Source organism: Yarrowia lipolytica, chromosome 1D (assembly GCF_001761485.1).
Source record: "Yarrowia lipolytica chromosome 1D, complete sequence".
Classification (NCBI taxonomy): domain Eukaryota; kingdom Fungi; phylum Ascomycota; class Dipodascomycetes; order Dipodascales; genus Yarrowia; species Yarrowia lipolytica.
The window spans coordinates 1614590-1635060 of NC_090773.1; the positions used below are offsets into that span (position 1 = coordinate 1614590).

Here is a 20471-nt window from a genome sequence, read left to right on the forward strand (position 1 = left end):
CAGTTCCGGGTCAGGTGGTGACGGGTGGCGTGTAAGGATATGGTGTTTTGGGCGTTTTTCCCTCCTTTTTCTCTTCTCCTTTTGCGGCCTATTTAACTGCCAATTTCCCTCGTGTTTTCCACTCATTTTGGGGTCTATTTAACTACGCTTTTCCCACCTTTTTTTTCACTCCTTTTCTGCCAACTTACTCACTTGCACTGCTGTTCACTCCCATCGCATTCGCCCCATTTCGCCCCAATTTTGCCCCAATTTTGCCCCAATTTTGCCCCCTTTCGAACACATTTTGCACCAACTTTCGCTCCCATATCACCCTCGCACATTCCCCCCCCCTGCTGACCCGCTCTTCCGATCTCTCCCATAACCCCACCAAACCCCACCTTGGTGGACTAATCAACCGACTATCTACAACCTATCTACATCGCACCTCACACGCACACTTGGCCAAGGTTTAATTTCGCCTAAGCATAGAGTTGCTCCGCACGACACCACCCGACACTATCTCCCCCCAAGCGGCCAACCAAGGTATAAAGACCCCTAGACGCCGGCTGGCAACCTTTCTTCTTTGCTAGCGCCCGACTCCTTCTCACGTGACATGAACTGGGAATCCGAACTCGAAAACGACACGGCCGTCAAGGTGGCGGGAATCGACATTGACGGCATTGTGCGGGGCAAGTCCATCTCCAAAGCCAAGTTCCTCAGCGTCATCTCCAAGGGATTTGGCTTCTGCGGCGTGATTTTCGGATGGGACATGCACGACAAAAACTACACCAAGGAGCTGACTGTCAGCAACAAGGACAATGGCTACCGCGACCTGCTGGCCATCATCGACCTGTCGTCGTTCCGGCGGCTGCCGTGGGAAAACAACATCCCCTTCTTTCTTGTGCATTTCAAGGACTCGGTCACCCAGGAGGAAATCGCGCCGTGTCCGCGCTCGCTGCTCACCGCCGTTACCGGACTCTACTTCAAGGACAAGATGAAGGCCATGGCCGGAGCAGAGCTCGAGTTCTACAACTTTTGCCTCGACAGAAAAGACCTGCCGGACTCGTTCGCAAAACTGCCCCCCATCTCTACAGGCATGTTTGGATACTCGGTCCAGCGCCCAGCCCTCAACGGAGACTACTTCCAGGCCGTCTGGGACACCGCCCTCAAGATTGACGCGCCCCTGGAGGGCTGGCACACAGAAACAGGACCAGGAGTGCTCGAAGCAGCCATTGCGTTCGACGAGGTCAACAAACTGGCCGACAAGACTTCGTTGTTCAAACTCATGGTCAAATCCATCGCCCCACAGTACAAGGTGATCCCCTGCTTCATGGCCAAGCCCCAGCAGGGCATGCCGGGCAATTCCGGCCATCTGCACGTGTCTCTGGTGGACCAGGAGTCCGGGAAAAACCTGTTTGCACGTGATCAGCCCGACCCCAACCCCGAGTGGCCCGACGTCGAGTACCTGTCTGATTTGGGCCGCCATTTTCTCGCCGGAGTGCTTGACGGCCTCCCAGACATTATGCCCATGTTTGCGCCCACCATCAACTCGTACAAGCGTCTGGTGGAGAACTTTTGGGCGCCGGTGACAGTGAGCTGGGGTCTGGAGCACCGGATTGCGTCCATCCGACTCATTGCACCCCCCACAGGTTCTGCCAGTGCCACCCGGTTTGAAATCCGAACTCCCGGAGCCGATGTGCAACCCCATTTCGCTCTGGCCGCCATTCTAGCGCTGGGACACCGAGGAATCGCCAAAAAGATGCCCCTGACCGTGCCTCCCATGGGCGACAGTTCTCCAGACAAGTTTGAACGGCTGCCCAGGGACTTGATGCGGGCCACGGAGCATTTCATGAGACCCGACAGTTTGGCCAGGGAGCTGTTTGGCGACAAGTTTGTCGAGCACTATGGAGAGACGAGATTGCATGAATGTCGAGAGTTTATGGAGTCGGTCACCGCGTGGGAGGTTGATCGGTACATTGAGACGGTCTAAGCGAAGAGCGAAGCGATGAGTTTAGACATGTCAGAAGAGCATAGACACACGGGACGAGCATGGGTTTGGATTTGGACACACTGAATGGGCGAGCCTCCAACCAACTAAAAAATCTGGGAGCTCGTTCAGTATTGCATTGATGCATTGGACTAGTTTGTGTTAATTACGACTCGCTGAGATAGCCGCCGGTAGTGCCATTTAGCACCGAATCGATACTGCTGTATGTACTAATACCTGGTATTAGCGTCTACAGTAGTCTCTTCTTCCCCTCATTGACGGTACTAAGAGTGGATATGGAAAGAACAGAAGAGCTATAGGACTGGTGGATGTAGATGGAGTAGGTGTGATATGAGAATTGTGCTAATGGATTCGGCAGATATCTAATTGTAATGTCGTTGTCTTTTTATCTGGTTTTCGACCTTTTAGTTGTTCAACTAAGATCAATTATTTCCAACCAAAAAAAATATATTCAAGTATTCTTCAACTAAATTCAAGTATGTTTCAACTAATTACATAGTTAATTATCTGCTAATTCATTCATTCACTAACAAATCTGGTAACCCCACCCGCCATATTACCTCCTCATCGACGCATTTCGACCCCAAAAAAAAACACTTTGAGACTAATTTTCCTTGACTCCAACCTCCACCTTGTCCCTCTTCCTCCTACACTTGTCCCTTTGCCACTTTTTCTCTTCTGGAGTATTCCGTGATTGGGTTTTTTGTTGCAGCAGATAGCGACACATCACCACCACATTACGACGGTTGACCAACGCCACCGCCTCTCCTCCTCCTCTCCACCACGACCGCTATGAAACTGAAACTACGAACGCCCACGCTCAACAAGGTGGTTGAGCTCGACAACGACGCCACCGTGGAGGACCTGGCCGCCATGGTGCTGTCGCTAGGAGTGGTGGATTTTGCCATCAAGGGCGGGTTTCCGCCGAAGCCCATCGATCTGTCGCAGGGAAGCAAGAGCCTGGCGTCGGCGGGGATCCGGAACGGCGACCAGCTCATTGTGTCGACGTCCGGTGGCGAAATCACCAAGGGCAACGACATTGTCTCTGCCAACCGGGGACACAAAGATCCGGTGATGGGTGGGTTCAACAAGGGCTCCGGGACAAGCTCCGGCTCGGGTGGCTCAGGACCTTCCGATCTGGTCACAGCCCCCTGTGGCACCCGTAAACTCGTGCTTCGAGTCATGGAAGACGACAACTCGTGCATGTTCCGAGCAGTGGGATACAACATGATGAAGGACGCAGACACAATGTTCGAGCTGCGGATGATGGTCAAGGACAAGATTGCGTCGGACCCGGAAACATATTCCGACGCAATTCTGGGCCGCCCCCGCGCAGAGTACATGAGCTGGATCACCAGGCAGGACTCGTGGGGAGGAGCCATCGAGCTGCAGATTCTGGCGGAGAACCTGGGTCTGACCATCATTTCGGCCGACGTGTCGACAGGCCGACTGGACCACTTCAACCCCGGCAAGCCCACGTTCTGCATCGTCGTCTACTCGGGCATCCATTACGATAGTGTGGCGCTGGCGGAGGTATCCGACCTGTACACCAATTCGTCCGACGTGACGGTGTTCAGTCAGGACGCCCAGGGAGCGGCGGTACTCGAGTCGCTCAAGGTGCTCATGGCGGAATTGAAGAAGAAACATTATTATACCGACACTGCTAGTTTTGCTGTCAAGTGCAATGATTGTGGATCGACGTTTACCGGAGAAAAGGGGGCGTTGGAGCATGCCAAGAAGACGGGTCATACCAATTTTGGCGAGAAGTGACGACGGCTCGTCTACGGCAAATGTGAGTCCATCATGAGAGCTTCAGCTGGTCCACCTTGAGTGACTTCAGCAAGACTGTGGAGCTCTGTCTCCTTTGCACCTACAACCGTGTCGAAGAATCACTCTACTGATACCACCTTCCACTGTCTGAGTTTCATAGGTCTCTATGGACTATATGGAACCAACATGGTGTACAGTGTTTGTATAATGCCGGTAGCAGTGCCGTTGACAGAGATCTATGATGGGAGTGGAATGATTGGGACAGACAACTCAATCGATACGGTTATCATATATCTATATTTGATGTTGCCTAACTGTCTGGTGGCCATAGTCTAGAGTAACACATACGTGTACTGGACAGAACATACTACAAGTAGTAGAAAACAATGGAGACATTTTATGGAAAATCTGGAGAGTATATTCGTCTTGAAATCGCATGTTTATTACATCCCCGTTTTCACCGGGTTTATTGCACCTCTACCCAGGCCGCTGCAAACACTCTTGTGGAATATGCAGATAGAGACAACCACAACTCGTGAATGAGGTGTTTTATCACAAATCTGAAAAGTGCATTCTTTCGGAAATTGCTGGATTACTCTAGTTAGGTACTCCACGTATCAACTAGATGTCTCTCCATTCCCCTGGACACAACTGCTTGTATTTTTATGTAGCATCATGACAGTGGGCCATGACAAGTCGTGGTCGAGTTATTTTATCAAAAATCTGAAAAGCGCCTTTTCTTTATAATCATTCTTTTACTCTATAAGAGAACTCTTGGTCTTCATTGTATCACTCTCCAGTCGTCTGGAAACAATTATACCAGGATCATCATGGGTTGCAGATACAGAACTCACGGGCTGATTTTTTACCGCCAGAGACGAAATATTAAGGTCATTTATAACATATCAAACGTGTCTATTTTGGTGTTAGAACACCTTGTCTTTGAGAAAACCAAAATCGGAGGGAAAATGAGCGAGTTGGCACAGTTTAGTGTGAGATGACTAAACAGGTTCAATTTTACAATCTAGAATATGATACAGAATAGATAGACGAGTAGAGAAAGACCTGGCTGACACTTTCAGACAGTTGAATTGCCCTCAAAAAGTATCCTTTTCAATTGGGTATCTGTGGGAAAATCTATACCCAAGTTTGTATACCCCGTTGATATAAACCAACAAACCATCTTTTCTGCTACAGAGAGGTTAGAAGGACGTGGAAAGTCGCAAGCAGTTCTTCCAGGCACCGGAAACAATATCCAGAACTCGTCATCTTTCTCGAATGTCTCTAGCAAAAGTTATAGACACATGGAAAAAAACGCTCAACATACACAACTTTGCACGGTAGATGTGCTACAGAGCACTCAGAATGATGAATGAAGTTGGAATGGGCTCTTCAGGTCCTGATTACCACCATCTGAGAAACCACCTATAGGTATTCGGCTTTCTGTGAGTTCGCTATCGTTACAAAACTCACTATCTGGTGTCCATCTGCTGCCAATAGCACTCTGTCCGAGGCTCATCGTAATCAATAATATATTGTCTATCATGGCCTATCCATTTCTGTTAATAATGCTATTGTCATAATCCATTTGATCCAGCAGTGAGTGATTTCTAAGTCCCATGCTACATCCCTCGGTCCAGAGAGATGGAATTGAGTAATTTGTGAATGAATGATTAGTGAATGCCGTGAAAAATGGCTGAATGACTGAGTTGTTTCGAATGACTAGCATCCAACGAACATCACAAATCCTCGCAGGCTCAGATTCCTGTGATTTTCTAAGCCTCCTAAGCCATATCCTCATCCTTGGTCTCGGGAATCACCCCTTTGTCCTCCTCCTCGGCCTCCTTTTCTCGGGCGATTCGCAACGCCTCCTGCTCACGAGCAAAACTGCTTGCCGCCTTGGCCTGCTCCACCTCCTCAAGACTGCCACGATCTGTCAACATGGTGGTCACCTCCTCCTCATCCAGACGCTTCTTATCAACATCATTTCGAGCCAGGTATCGCGCCACATTGTTTCCAGCAGCCATATTGGCCTCCTCCTGGGTGTATGGCACCTCGCGGATCTCCTTGAGCCGTCGTTTGTGCACCTTGCCCCGGATGTGTGTCTGTTTGGCAAACTCGGTTTCGAAATACCGAGCGCACGGAATACAGTAGAACTGCGCCAGTCCGGGCTTCTCCTCGTCGTACTCCTGGTTGTGCAGAGCCTTGATCGACTGCGACGTGTTCATGTCGTCCCGCAGAATCTGGTCCAGATCTCGGGTTCGACGTTTCGTCTTGTACATCATTCGCGATGGTCTTCCCATGGTTGTTTCTTGCTTTTTGTGTCACTAGAGTCGCTTGCGGTGTGGTGCGAGAGTGTCGATATTTCCGTATGCACGTTTACAGATTTTTTCTACTTAGAGTTTGGAGTTTAATAAAATGGAAAATGTTTAAATAAAATAGATTTTTTTGGAAAATGTTAAAATATTTTTTGGAAAATGGATTTTTTTGACAAAATTGAGAAAATCGAGAAAATAGCCAATTTGAATAATTGGACGACTTGAGGGACGGTATATGACGGTTTGGGCCATTATGTGTGCACCTGCGGTTTCAGTTTTTCAATAAGGACACTGGTTGAGCTGGGATGAGCACTACAAGTACAAGTACGAGTACACGCCTGGTTAACCGGGTTCAATGAGATGAATATAAAAGATAGGGAGTTTCAGAAAAGTGCATTTTGTTCTCAATAACGACTTTACTTTGTTGTCCATTCTTCGTTTCGACACTGTTTTATGGCGTCCATTGGAACGTCCTTTTTACACGCACCAGACACAAGGCACCAGGCTCAATACCACAAGTACGAATACGATACAAGTACGAACTATACAAGTTTGTGGTGTTTGAATTATTCATCCTCTTTTCATTGATCTATTACATCTTTTACCTCTGTATAGATGGTCTTGATTGTTTTTACTATGTTGATCATTGGAGATTTCCTCGCAAACCCCCCACGAGCTTCTCAGCCAGATTCTGGTCCACCTGAGTATCGTAGTCACGAAAGGGATCAAGAGATTGTTGTCTGATTGGATGACCGTTATTGCGACTCCAACAAGTATTACGAGAAGTCTGCGGTCTTGTTCTGTTCATGGTCCCATTCTGGTCAGAGTCAACAGACGAGATCGGATTGCTCTGACACCACTAGAGATGGCAGGGGTGAGAAAAAAACGAGTTTGGCAATGACCGATAGATTACTAGTTTGGTTTACTCTTGCCTCGGTAGATTCGTACATTGGCCATAAGCCCCTTGGATGGAACAAGTACCAGCGGCTACTACAATCTCACATACTCCATTGCACGGAGGCCCATTGTGAACCCATTGTGAGAAAGAGCTGTTCAGAGTGGGCAGCACAAATCACCAGAGTCGTGCCAACATCTCTGTAGTTGATCCAGGGCCCTTGGAGGGTGTGTCTGTCCCTGGTAACATCAATGGAGCGATAGTTGAGTAGCCAATCTCCAGTAGCTCAGATAACGCTATGTATACTGAGTAAATGAATTGCATGTATGAGTTCGATGGACCTCATTGACGCCATTTCTGTCTGGTTTCGCAGCTCTGGGGTATTCGCAACGGGAGCCCTACTGGTCACTTGCCTCGATCTCTGCCTCGATCTCTGCCGTGACCATTCATAAATGGTGTCTCAATGGGTATGTTGGAGTCATATCGCACTCCTACTCGGGCTGATACGATCGTCTTTTTGATCAAATGTTTAGACAAGACGAGCATCCAAACCCGCCATCAGATCCTTCTCAACTACAATGCGGGAAGAAGGACCTACATAATGATACAATGAATCGAATCCCTCTTGTTCAGATCGACGATGAAAAAAAAAAAAAAAAAAAAAAAAACTATTATATAATATGGAAGCTCGGCAATTAACTGATTGACGGTCAACTCGACCATGCGCTTCCACAATTTCTGCTTGTGACAACTGCTGTTGGTGATTATGAAACTCGCCAATGCAGGTCCTATGCGAATACGAGGCGAATACGAGCACCGCATATCTACTATAGGTGCGTGCCATACCCTCTTTACTGGACCAATATGTATGTGATTCTTGGCAGTTGCAACTCTTACTTTTTTCCTCTTTTTTCTGTCCACTCACTGTCAACTTATCACCGACTCATCAACATCTCGTGAACATCTCATCTCGTGAACATCTCATCTCGTGAACATCTCATCTCGTGAACATCTCATTATCTATACGTGCTATGGTGAGCGAGGTCAGTCGTCTGGTAGCCCACAGCCCATACATAACCCATGAGATGGGCTGAGATAGCTCTTGTCATGTCCCAGTTCGTCCCGGCTTCTGTTGGCTCCACGACTTCACCACTTTTGCGGGCCCAAGGGTCTATTGGGTGCTGTCCATTCATGATCTTCCGTCATACACGTCCGTGGTCGCTAATCAAAATCGCTATCGTAATCACTCTCCTCTCGGTCTCCTCGTCCCCCCGAATAAATCGACTTGCCCTGTCTCTCCAGCTCATCCTCGTCCTTGTCCTGGTTGACAATCAGCCGCTTGTCGTTCGCCCGCACCGCGCCCATCTTCACCAGAAATGCCTCAATATCCTCCATGTTGGTGCTCTTGCCACCAATACCTTCCAGCGCCACCACCTGGTTCACGGGGTTGCCCTTGTAGTAGACCAGAATTGTCGGCACCGACGCCAGCGAGTACTTTTCGTTGATCTGCTTGGAGTCAATGTCAACAAACTTCACGTCCGGAAACTTTTGAGCAGCCCGGTCAAACAGCCCGCTCAACAGCCGAGACTCGGGAACGCCCCCGTGGCTAATGTGCACAAACACAAACGTGCCCTCGGACTCGTCCTGATCACGAGGATCGCCACTGGCCACAATCGCGTTGCGAGCGTCCGCATGTTCCGCCTCCTCTTCCGGCTGCTGCTTCGTCGCCTTCTTTAGATGTGGATTCTTAGGGTCTCTCTTGCTCGCCTCGGTGATCTCCTCCACATACTCGGGCTTGGAGATCTTCACCACTGAGCCATACTGCTCCCGCGACGCCAGCGACCGGATCTCGGCCATTCGCTTGAGCCTGTACTGCTCCAGAAAAGCCTCGTCCTCGTCGTCCTCCAGAGCATCCAGCTCGTCTAGCTCCAGACCCTCCAACCGGTTGTCGTGCTGCTTCTGGATCGCCTCTTCGAGAGCGGCCTCAATCTGCGACGTGGGCGACGGGGGCCGCTCGGGAATCACGCCATGCTGCCGCAGAATGTCGTTCCATTCCGTGTCCTCCGCTTCGTTCACTTGCACGTTCATCATGGTGGATAGTTACAAGTCGTTTGTTCTGTGGTGATGTGTTAAGGACTTAGAACATGACGTAATGCAGGCGGATCAAAGTTGGTGAGGGAGTGGAATAGGGAGGAAGATCGAACACAGTGGTCGATCAGACAGCTGGTGAAATGGTCGATATGAGAGCTACCTGAAGGCAGTTGGAAGGATCATATTCCTGTTTCTGGCGCTTTGTGTGTTGAAATAAAACATGATTGCAAAAAATTCAAAAATTCAGAAAATTTAATAAATTTGATAAAAAAAATAGAAAATAATTCGGGTAAATTGGAATATTCTAGATATTGAGAATACAAACCATTGTCAGATATTGGTGCATTCTGGTGATCATGTCTGATCTTTTTGATTTCTTTTTATTATTCTATTTTTTTCTATTTTTTCAACTTATTAGATTCTTTATTTTATTCGATTTTATTCTTTTATTCCTTTTTAATTCATTTTTCCAATTTCCAAATGCCTTAATTAATCCATATATGACGCAAATGCACAGACGCAAATGCAAAGAGACGCAATCATGACCATCTATCTCGATTATTGGTAATAGAGTCCGATCGTCACTCCAGCAATCACGCTTATGTAAAAACGGACGTCCGCCTCCGACATGAGTAATACATGCATAAATTGGTAACTCTACAAAGGTTGCTTACATGACAAGACTGCAATCAACTATCCCCGCAAGTCACGTGTCCTGTTTTGTTATTTTACTTTGCTTAGTCAGGGGACGTTGTCTTCCGTCGATTGTGTCACGTGATATTTAAACTTTATTACTAAATTGGGACAGAGGTGCGGAATTCGCAGTCCGCGGAATGGCGAATTTGAACCGGTTTAGCCAGTGTGTATCAGTCGTATCGCGTGACATATTATTAAATCAATATTTCTCCCCGTCTCTTGGTCATCTGGTATTATCTCAAACGCCCTTATTAGTCCACCTCTGCTCGGTATGCATCACATGACCTTCCCGATTTGAAAAAGCAGTCACAGGTACTCTGTTTTGTAGCAACCCTAACATCGATTGCCTGTTTCGGACCACCTCCCAACGCCGACTCACAAATTTCAGTACCTTCTTTCTTTCAGTCTGTGTACGACGATAATAATCAAGTGAGTACGGACGATATTTGAAGCTATGTGTGGCGAGAAAACGATGAGCGGATGAGCAGGACGTCTGGAGAGCAACACGACTTTTGTGATGGGCACAACATTGGCAAAGTGATGGACAACTTGTGTGACTGGCGCGACAAAAACTCATGTGGTGGGGACGACAAGACCCATGTGATGGGCAAGACATTGGCACTGTGATGGGCACAAGACCCATGTTGTGGGAGCGACAAAACTCTTCATGTGATGGTCCCCTGCTAGCGGTTGCGCTCGTCTTTATTACCTCCTTGCGCTCCTCTATCTTTTCTGCCGCCGTGTGTGATCTTTTCACTCTTTTTGTCAACTCTAAAAAGCCATTTGTCAGCATGTCATACCTGCAGCACGCCACAGATTTAAAGCACTATATGGTGCATGTTGTGTGTTTGTTACTGGTGCATGTTGGTACATATAAGGCACTTTTCGCCGGCTCTTTTCTACTCCTCAACACTCCTTCCAATCCAAGTCACCTACTAACTCCAGAAATGGCTCGACGACCCGCTAAGTGTTACCGATACCAGAAGAACAAGCCCTTCCCCAAGTCTCGATACAACCGAGCCGTGCCCGACCCCAAGATCCGAATCTACGATCTTGGTCGAAAGCGAGCCCACGTCGACGACTTCCCTCTGTGTATCCATCTCGTTTCCAACGAGCGAGAGCAGCTGTCTTCCGAGGCTCTTGAGGCTGCCCGAATCTGTGCCAACAAGTACATCACCAAGGTGTCCGGACGAGAGGCCTTCCACATGCGAATCCGAGCCCACCCCTTCCACGTTCTGCGAATCAACAAGGTGCTTTCTTGCGCTGGTGCCGATCGACTTGCTCAGGGTATGCGAGGAGCCTGGGGTAAGCCCGCCGGTCTTGCTGCCCGAGTTGACATTGGCCAGGTTCTGATTTCCATCCGAACCAAGGACAACAACAAGGCCACCGTTATCGAGGGTCTGCGACGATGCCGATACAAGTTCCCCGGTCAGCAGAAGATCATCATCTCCAAGAAGTGGGGTTTCACCAACCTCGACCGAGAGGAGTACATGACCCGACGACAGAACGGAGAGATCAAGGAGGACGGTGCCTACGTCAAGTTCCTCACCAAGAAGGGTCCTCTGGCCGAGTCTCTTGCCGAGTTCCCCGACTACAACGGTGTTTCCGTTTAGAGGGTGTATAACTATTAAAAATTGTTGTAAGTGAGCCACTGTAGCGTCGACAGCGAGCGCAACTGTAGGAGGTTTTCCTCTTTTTTTTCTTTTTGTCCCCCTACAAATTAATTAATCTGTAGTAGAATACGAACGGCTGGTCACGGCGACAGGTTGTCCTTGTGTCATAATGGAAGTTGTGATTGTTTAGTACAGCACAGAAGTCTTTTTGCGATATTTTGGGGGTATTTTGGTGGGGTTTTTTAAAAAAAATATATATATTTTATTATTTTTATTTTATTTTATTTTATTTATTTATTTATTTTATATTTATTTATTTTATTTTTATTTTTATTTTTATTTTTATTTTTATTTTTATTTTTATTTTTTATTTTTATAATTTCAGATCCCAGCTAATTTCCAAAAAAAAAAGAAAAATTCCACCAAAAAAATGGCGTCACAGACAACTAATCGTATCCACTTACTCTCGACTGCACTCGCGGTCTTCAATACATCCAGACATGATTAATACATACAAGTACAGTGTATTTAACTCGAAAGGATCATTGCCCTACACAATAACTGAGACAAGTTTACTAATATAAACGGTAACGTAGCGGGAAGATAAACGTTTTGTATCCCGTGATTGAATGTATACATTGATGAACTCCTCGTCTTTTTTCCATTTCTTTTGAACAAACTGGAGTGGTTTTCATCCCGATTGCTTTACCATTCAAATTTTTACCCTATCTCGATCAATATTAAAGCTGTGACAATGAGAACTTGAGATATATATTATTCTAATCTCTAGCTTCTCTACTCAGCAAGGAAGTCTTGTCCAACTGCATCTGCTTTCGTAGAGTGCCCAAGAGACTGACAAGACCTTCTCTGGGTTCTTTAACACAAAAGACCAAACAGAACTGGCCAGAAATGAAGTTGAAATCTGAAATACTGTACCCTGGAACTAAAGTGGAGGTATCAGAAGATGCCCTCCTGAATAACTATCGTGGGTGAGACAAACTGACGAGATTACAGCCTTAGTCCAAATCACTTGACATATAGAAGTCGGTCACATAAACGGAGCTATGCAGTTCTAACCGAGTCACATGAACGCCCAAACTGAGTATCACGTGACTCTCTGTGGGGGCAGGGGGGTATGATAGGAGTGTACATACTGTGGGACTACCATTAGCAACCGAATTACTCCATCACTCAACGTGTAATGACTCTGGATCTAGATCCATATCACGTGACAAACTGAATCTCACAGTATACATATTTCTTTTCTAATTAATTTGGTCTGGATTTAATTGTTCACTGAATTGTCTCCAGGTGTTTTGAGAAAAGATCTATCACGCGGCAGTGGTTTCTTTGAGTCACGTGGTTGTACTTTGAGTCACGTGGTTGATTCTCCGAGTCACGTGGTACATTCTCTGAGTCACGTGGTACATTCTCTGAGTCACGTGGTACATTCTCTGAGTCACGTGGTACATTCTCTGAGTCACGTGGTTGATTCTCTCGGTTACTTAATCCATTCTGGGTGTAATATGATCAATCTTTTCTGTTTGGACTGTTCCTGTTCCACTTTTTCTAGCACTTGTTGACAATGTAATCCCCAAGGCTCTGTTATCAGGTTTATGATCAGGTTGAACTTGCTGAGTCAACTGTGGAACAGCTCGACTGTGGATAGGAGTCTGTTGATGACAACCACGTCGTAAGAGCAGGTAGAACAAGTAGAGCATCAGCTAGGCTGTACAACAACACACAGGTTACATCTGAGTAGCTCCAGAAGAAGTCTTGATATTGTATCGCCAAGATGTAGGCAACGGAGTCTTCTAGCGTAGTCCCTGGTGTAGTTGTAGTACAGGTACTAGTTGTAGACTCAGACCACCAGTATACTAGTATCAGTCTTGGCTCCACGGACAGCCCCTCCTTCATCGGAGTACATAGTAGATGACAGCCAACATTCCAAAGTCCTAGAGTCCAGACTGGGGAACCAGATCATGTCCAGACTGTGAACAGGGTGGTGAGGAGAAATGGAATGTGGTCAGTAGGCAGTAGGTCAATGTGGTAAGTAGGCAAAGTGGCCAATAAGAGGACTATGAGACAAATAGGAGGAGAATATGATGTAGTAGAACAGGATGTAGTTACTTTTGAACATTTGAGCATTTGAACACAGATATCATTCATCACAGTTGACTGAGAGGTCTGGGGAAGGTATCCTTATGATGAAGACTACAAGTCCCTGTATGGTATACCCGTATCCTGCTATGTTTATTCCATGTTGAATATATACACAAGTACATACGATACTCTGATCCATTTTACTCCCCAATTTTCTCCCCAATTTTCTCCCCAATTTCACTCCGTTTGGTTTCATCTCGGACCCTTTGGTGTCGTGTTTCAGTAGGAACTGATCCTTCACTCCAGTTGTAAGGGTGTATAATTGGGTATCCGACAGGAATTAAAAGGCACGAGCTCATGTGTTCGGGTTTTCGAAAATTACTGAGTATTTATTGACCAAAAATTGATCAAAATGCGACCAAACCTGGATCAATTTGTTTGGTCCTAATTTGACATAATTCGATCATAATTCAATCAAAAATATGACGATTATCAGACCAAAAGTTGATCAAACTGCGACCCAAATCTGATCTTTTTGTTCGACCAAAATCAACCATAATTCGATCATAATTCCATCATAATTCCATCATAATTCGATCATAATTCGATCAAAAAATATGACCATAATTCAATCAAAACGCAACCCAAAAATTAACCATAATTCGACCAAATTCGACCAAATTCAATCAAAAATCAACCCAAAAATTAGCCTTAATTCGATCATAATTCAATCAAAAATATGACGATTATCAGACCAAAAGTTGATCCAACTGCGACCCAAATCTGATCTTTTTGTTCGACCAAAATCAACCATAATTCGACCACAAATTCACTCTTTATTCCACGTGCCATCTAACTTTGACCCCTACTTGTCTACCTCGCCTACCTCGCCCCTCCCCTAACCCCATCAATACACGTCACGTAACGTATACGTCCACCTGTCCAGTTACACAAACACAGACACAAACCCACCACCGCCGACAATGATCCCCATCGCAGACCGACCCCATAAAGACACCCTGGTGCTCTTTGACGTTGACGGAACTCTGACCCCCGCGCGACTGGAGGTGTCCGACTCGATGCGAGAGCTACTGGAAAAGACCCGAGAGAAGGTGGTGATTGGATTCGTGGGAGGCTCGGATCTGGTGAAGCAGAAGGAGCAGCTCGGCAACAACGTGCTGGACATGTTCGACTACTGCTTCTCGGAGAACGGCCTGACCGCCTACAAGGCCGGCAAGGAGCTCGCGTCGCAGTCGTTCATTGGCTGGATCGGCGACGAAAAGTACAACAAGCTGGTCATCTGGATCCTGCGATACCTGGCGGACCTGGATCTGCCCAAGCGACGAGGCACCTTCATCGAGTTCCGAAACGGAATGATCAACGTGTCCCCCGTGGGCCGAAACGCCTCCAACGCCGAGCGAAACGAGTTTGAGCAGTACGACCTCAAGAACAAGATCCGAGAGACCATGGTCTCCAAGCTCAAGGAGGAGTTCAAGGACTACGGCCTCACCTACTCCATCGGTGGCCAGATCTCCTTTGACGTTTTCCCCACCGGCTGGGACAAGACCTACTGTCTGCAGCACGTGGCCAACGAGGGCTTCAAGGAAATCCACTTTTTCGGAGACAAGACCTACAAGGGCGGCAACGATTACGAGATTTATGAGGACTCTCGAACCATTGGCCATGCCGTCAAGTCTCCCGAGGATACCGCCAAGATTCTCAAGGAGCTCTTCTTCAAGGACTAGATACTGTCGAGCTAATCTGGTAGTATCGAGCAAGCTGGCTACGTGATTCCCACAGTGTGTGTCACACTGTCACACAGCCACGCATGTTCAATAGTACAAATAATACATGCGGTTGCAATAGTGTAATGTACATCGTACTTGTAGCGTGGACTTGGATCAAGCCAATTGTGTCAAAGTCACGTGATTGTTGTCACAGTCACGTGCCTCGTCGCTGTATAACGTGCCTCGTCGCTGTATAACGTGCCTCGTCGCTGAATAACGTGCCTCTGTAGGCATGTTCTGTCACGCACTGTTGGGAAAAAACACGTCGCGTGAAAATAAAACAAACCTAAATGAAAAATGACAGGAGCAAAAACACGTGGACGCATGGTGGGGACCAAGGGTCACGTGAACAGAATGAGCGTGACCAGAGTCTCCTTGGAGTGGTGGCGGCGGGTCACGTGACCACCGCCATTCAGTTGGCTGTTTTCAATTCTTTTGGGCCAATCGGGATGGACAAGTACCTTGTACAAGTACAAGTATGCTGGTTGGTCATTGTATTATGTCAACTAAATGGAGTGTTATATAATATATGTATTTAAATATACTATAATAAATAAAATACAATAAAGTAAAAAAAAATAAAAATAATTCAGGAGTAGCTCAGAAATGGACTCCACCAGGGAAGCGAAATAGAACAACACTCAAAAACACCCAACAAATACCAGACGGTGCTGAGGCACACCATCCTACAAGTGCTGTACACTGAAATCCACACGGGCTACAGACAAGTGCTACGGTCCACAGTACAGTCGCGCTATACCCGCTGGCTGTCCACTCGCGACCTACAACCGCTCGTTTCCGCGTTTTCATATGCTCTATAATGTTATGCTGATGAGCCGGACTAACATCCAGTAGGGGTAGTACATACAAGTTCAAGTACAGTACTCGTACAGTACAGTGCTCGCTTGCACGCACTGGGCTCGGGTCTCGTTCTCGTTCCCACCATTGGGGTTAGGTCAAAAACCGAATGTAAGCCAAGGCGATGGCAACGGCTCCGGAAAAGATACCAACGAGCCACTGCAGAACGGTCACCTTGGTGGTATCAATGTACGACTTTGTCTGCGAGATTTCCTGCTCGACTCGCGAGGCTGTGTCCTGGATTTTCATTTCGTGGGCGGCCGCCTCGGTCTTGATTCGGCCCTTCTCCAGCGACAGATCCAGCCGAACGTGCGCGTTGGTCTTTGTAATGTCCTCCTTGAGTCGCTGGCGCATCTTTTCCAGTTCCTTCTTTAGCCGGTCGTGCTCGCTGGTGATCTTGTTGAAGCCGGACTTGTCAAAGTGCTGCATTTCGCCCTTGAGCTTGGCGAAATCCACCTTCTGCTGGTACGTCTGGCGCGAAAACTGTTCTCGGGTCACCAGGTTTTTGCCCAGGTTGCTGAACGAGTCCTCCAGCACGCGGGACATGGCCTTCATGACTGATTTGCTCTGCTCCGGCGTGAATCCCTCCTTTTCGAGTTTCAGCTCGAACCGTCGGGTGTCGAAATGGTGCTGTGTGTTGATGGCGCGACACTGAGGAACCGCAGGCGAAACTGCTGCGTTGAATGGACGACCCTGGGCTAGGTGACGCCCGGGAGCGAATCGAGAGATGGGCCGCAACGCTGACATTGCTGTGTCGAGATGGTTGTGTCACTTGCGTGGTTGGTCTGTGGGGTGGTGTCCCAAACGGTGTGTCGTTAAAGCGGAAAATCTGCGGCGGTCGTGTCGTGGATGGTCACGGGTCAGTCTTTGCCTCTGTCTCTGTGTCTCCCTCCGTCTGAACTGGTTTTGAGCTCTTGCTGTGACCCGGTTTGTGCCTGTGCAAGTTGTGTGTGTTTTACCAGACTCTGGTTACGTGTGCTGTACAATTAGGTTTTCAGCTCATTATCGGAGTCTGTACTGTACAGAAGGAGGTGGCGAGGGTGGTCGATGTGCTCTACTCTCTACTCGTGGTACTTGCGCCTTGCGCTGTGCAAAAGTGACGGGGAAAAAGAAGAAAGAATCTGGGACACAGTCTCAATATATATACCCGCGAACTTCGTATAAAGACAGAAATCAAACACCAAACCCCACAAAAAAACCACAACCGTACGTACATACTGTACGCTGCAGATGGCACGTGACCATATTCAATACAATCAGCTATCACTAACTGGTGAGACAAGTTGCGGGGAATAATCACTTTCGGAGATATCCAGACCGGCGACTAGACTGGGTATTTATCATAAATGGCCGCTTTTGTGTCTTTTCCCCACATTGACTGGACTTCGTGCCTGGGACGCTTTCGGAGGACAGTACACTTGATTCATTGTTGCTATGTGTCGGGCGTCTTTCTGGTAGGGCGTCTTGCTGGTAGGGCGTCTTGCTGGTAGGGCGACATGCTGCTATGGATAGGGCAACATGCAGTACGATGTACGTACAATGTCAACTAGGAGGTCAACTGAAAGTCAAGTATGACAAGTGCTTTGCTTTAAACAACCCACCAAGGCTAAATATGTCAAGTATGTATCAACTAAAACCTAAGTAAACAAGCGAAATAACACAGCTCAAGTACAAGTTACATACTGTACCAGCAGAGTACAAACACCAATAAAACTAGCGGTAATAATCTCAAACAAGTACTACCAGACCTCCTGCTACATGATCCGACGCCTCAACAACCTCGTAAGCTCAGAACAGATCTAAACTAGTCTCCATCAAGTCTAGATCTGGGTCCCTCCACTCAACAACACACTATTGTGAAAACTAATGTACTGTAGAGTCGTTACGGGTTGGTGTTTGATATCGATACTGGTATGGTACGATTCCTGTAGCTAGAAGAACAACACATACTGTGCAAGTATCGGTACAGCCACTCGTACCACGTGCTCTACTCTCTCTCTACTCATACTATAGCATTCACAAGTGTATCACCACGTCGGATTGTCAGTTGAATTTCTACAGAGGCGGAAAAAAAGACCATTAAATCCGCAGAGGCTCAAACTATCAGATACTCGTCTCGCCCGAGTCTCACATATTTGCGCCGATTTGTTTCAGCAATTTTCAAATGTCCAACCACGATTAGATTTATGCACAGATCTCAGCATGTGAAGACGGCCAGATACAGACATTCCCAGAGGAACATGTTCCAGAGGGACATGTTGCAGAGGGAGATGGGTCACGTGACGGGGTCCACGGTATGTTCACGTGACGCTATTGTTACCAGTCATGTGACCTAATTCGACTTGTCTCTACGTTTCTCTCACTCGGATGCATGCCAGTCCCACTGGGGCCACCAGACGTTGCTTTTTCCCGCCGCCATTTCCAGCGGACTAGCTCGAATTCTATCTCCGTTTTTTCTTTCTCGGTGCAACTCTGTCGCGTGCCCTCTGGAGCGAGAGAGTTCCGATAACCGTTCTTTTGGCTGTTATCGAGATGTCGGAGATGGGCCGACGGTGATCGCGTGCCCAAGTCAGCCACCAGAGATTGGAGCAGATGAGACACCAAATTGGAACCACAAAAACGCTACTGAGTCTGGACTGCAACAGGTTCTAGAAGAGCTGGTGAGACATGGTACCGATAGAGATAACGTCAGGTACAGACATTGCGGCCGCGACATGATACATTCTGTTGCTGGAACAACTATTGTGCTATTGGTTGTTTGATCACCAGTGCCGTAGTCTTACCGTCGTACCATTACCACATGAGCTTGACCTACTTGAACCGTACATAACTAGTCTCCGTATCACTACCGCCGCTTGAGTCATTTGCGTCGTACCGGTACAGACAGAGACAGAAGAGGCACTCTAGCTCAACGCCGTGCCATGAGGTATTTCGACCACAGCCCGGTAACGAGACATGTTTACAGCTGCGAAACCCGCTATTCTCCCCCCCAGAGCCTCGGCCGTTCTCACGGCTCTACTCATACATGTTCCTGTGCTACATTAGTTGATGGTACATTCATGTGGAGGCCCCCAGGAGGCTCTGGAAAGCCTGTCGAGGCTTGGCTCAGCTTTCTTTTTGCCCCAGATGGGCACCAGTCCTCGATCGGCCACCTCTAAGGGCTCAAAGGTTTGTCTCCTCCACCCGCCCACCGTGGTTCCCGTCTTTACGGTTGTCGAGCGTCTGTCCGGCAAGACCAAGCATTTCGGTAGTCGTAAACCCAGACTTTATGCGACAATGTAACGTCAGTACGACAGGCGAGCGATGCACAGGAGTATCATGACAAGTGCCAAGCCGAACAATTCGGATCGTGGACAGTTTCCCTCTCATGTCGTCGTTTCGATCGGCAGCACCAAGGTCCGAGTGCCGGGCCTAACCGCGCACTACTTGTAGCAGCGAGCACTAGTGTCGATAGTAGTGGTCGCGTGCCACACTAATGCAATAGGCCAGGTTTATGTCGCCTTCATTGCTAGCTTGAGGACCTGACGGTTATGCTGGCTATTGTAGTCTATGAGCCAACTTGTGGGCGGCGTACGAGGCGAGAGATGAGAACTTGAGCTCGAACTTGAGCTCGAACTGGACTCCTTACTCTTGGAACTCCTCACTCAACTCCACTCAACTCCACTCAACTCCACTCTCCATCAACACAACCAAGGCATAAAAGCATTTGGATTCGATTCTGGAACTGTGCCCGTCGTCTGTTTTGTGTTTCAAACACGATTTACGAATACGGATTTACAAATGCTAACCCTGGGACGCTCTGGGGACGCCCTGTCTTGACGTGGATGTCATCTGGTAGTCTTGACATGTGTCAGGGAGGAGAGGGAGGGGTCGAGGTATGTTCAGTCGAAGCAGCAGCTTTTCGGGACAGTACTGAAGTGGACAAACGCCGTGGCCCCCCCCAACCAAAAAGACCCCTGTTCCTATCCTGCTCCTAGTATCATAAATATGATGGCACATTCTAGGGTAAGTTTCCAGGACGATTGGCACAAGCCACAGTGAGACGCGGAAACTTCGCTGTCATGCAAAGAGAAGAGAGAGAGAAAAAGAGACAAGACCACCGAGTCGTGTGACCGGATCGTGTGCCAGCGGCCGCCAACCGCCGTCCATCACCATGTTTATGCCACAGATGCAGGCCTCTGTCAACCGTCAGTTCCATGCGCAACTGTGGGGGAGAGAAGAGATAAAAAGCGTGCGGAGCAATCTACGACCGGCGAAGGCCGGACAATCTCTGTAGATGGCCAAGATTGCACCGGTACCGAACTAGTACCCACACGAGCTGGAGTGTCCGCATGGAGATGACGACGCATCCAG

The 20471-nt window shown here is 47.8% G+C and overlaps 9 protein-coding genes across 9 annotated transcripts; 6 read left to right on the forward strand and 3 right to left on the reverse strand.

The window, feature by feature from the left end:
* Positions 1–592: 592 nt before the first annotated feature.
* Positions 593–1969, forward strand: YALI1_D16151g (uncharacterized protein; the record flags this gene model as incomplete). Its single annotated transcript, XM_502772.3, has 1 exon — positions 593–1969. The coding sequence occupies one exon, from the start codon at positions 593–595 to the stop codon at positions 1967–1969; it is 1377 nt and encodes a 458-aa protein (XP_502772.1).
* A 59-nt stretch (positions 1970–2028) lies between these two features.
* YALI1_D16166g (uncharacterized protein) lies at positions 2029–2286 on the forward strand (the record flags this gene model as incomplete). The annotated part of the gene is made up of 2 exons (XM_068282688.1): positions 2029–2097; positions 2152–2286. The coding sequence occupies 2 exons, from the start codon at positions 2029–2031 to the stop codon at positions 2284–2286; spliced, it is 204 nt and encodes a 67-aa protein (XP_068138789.1).
* A 493-nt stretch (positions 2287–2779) lies between these two features.
* Positions 2780–3757, forward strand: YALI1_D16173g (uncharacterized protein; the record flags this gene model as incomplete). The annotated part of the gene is made up of 1 exon (XM_502773.3): positions 2780–3757. One exon carries the CDS (start codon positions 2780–2782, stop codon positions 3755–3757), a length of 978 nt encoding a protein of 325 aa, XP_502773.1.
* Positions 3758–5541: 1784 nt separating this feature from the next.
* Positions 5542–6060, reverse strand: YALI1_D16206g (uncharacterized protein; the record flags this gene model as incomplete). The annotated part of the gene is made up of 1 exon (XM_502774.3): positions 5542–6060. The coding sequence occupies one exon, from the start codon at positions 6058–6060 to the stop codon at positions 5542–5544; it is 519 nt and encodes a 172-aa protein (XP_502774.2).
* Positions 6061–8191: 2131 nt separating this feature from the next.
* Positions 8192–9061, reverse strand: YALI1_D16236g (uncharacterized protein; the record flags this gene model as incomplete). Its single annotated transcript, XM_502775.3, has 1 exon — positions 8192–9061. One exon carries the CDS (start codon positions 9059–9061, stop codon positions 8192–8194), a length of 870 nt encoding a protein of 289 aa, XP_502775.1.
* Positions 9062–10332: 1271 nt separating this feature from the next.
* YALI1_D16249g (60S ribosomal protein uL16) lies at positions 10333–11370 on the forward strand (the record flags this gene model as incomplete). The annotated part of the gene is made up of 1 exon (XM_502776.3): positions 10333–11370. The coding sequence occupies one exon, from the start codon at positions 10333–10335 to the stop codon at positions 11368–11370; it is 1038 nt and encodes a 345-aa protein (XP_502776.2).
* A 3086-nt stretch (positions 11371–14456) lies between these two features.
* On the forward strand, positions 14457–15218 carry YALI1_D16290g (uncharacterized protein; the record flags this gene model as incomplete). Its single annotated transcript, XM_502777.3, has 1 exon — positions 14457–15218. The coding sequence occupies one exon, from the start codon at positions 14457–14459 to the stop codon at positions 15216–15218; it is 762 nt and encodes a 253-aa protein (XP_502777.1).
* A 993-nt stretch (positions 15219–16211) lies between these two features.
* YALI1_D16314g (uncharacterized protein) lies at positions 16212–16865 on the reverse strand (the record flags this gene model as incomplete). Its single annotated transcript, XM_502778.3, has 1 exon — positions 16212–16865. The coding sequence occupies one exon, from the start codon at positions 16863–16865 to the stop codon at positions 16212–16214; it is 654 nt and encodes a 217-aa protein (XP_502778.3).
* Positions 16866–18358: 1493 nt separating this feature from the next.
* YALI1_D16329g (uncharacterized protein) lies at positions 18359–18880 on the forward strand (the record flags this gene model as incomplete). The annotated part of the gene is made up of 2 exons (XM_068282689.1): positions 18359–18445; positions 18497–18880. 2 exons carry the CDS (start codon positions 18359–18361, stop codon positions 18878–18880), a joined length of 471 nt encoding a protein of 156 aa, XP_068138790.1.
* Between the last annotated feature and the right edge of the window lie 1591 nt (positions 18881–20471).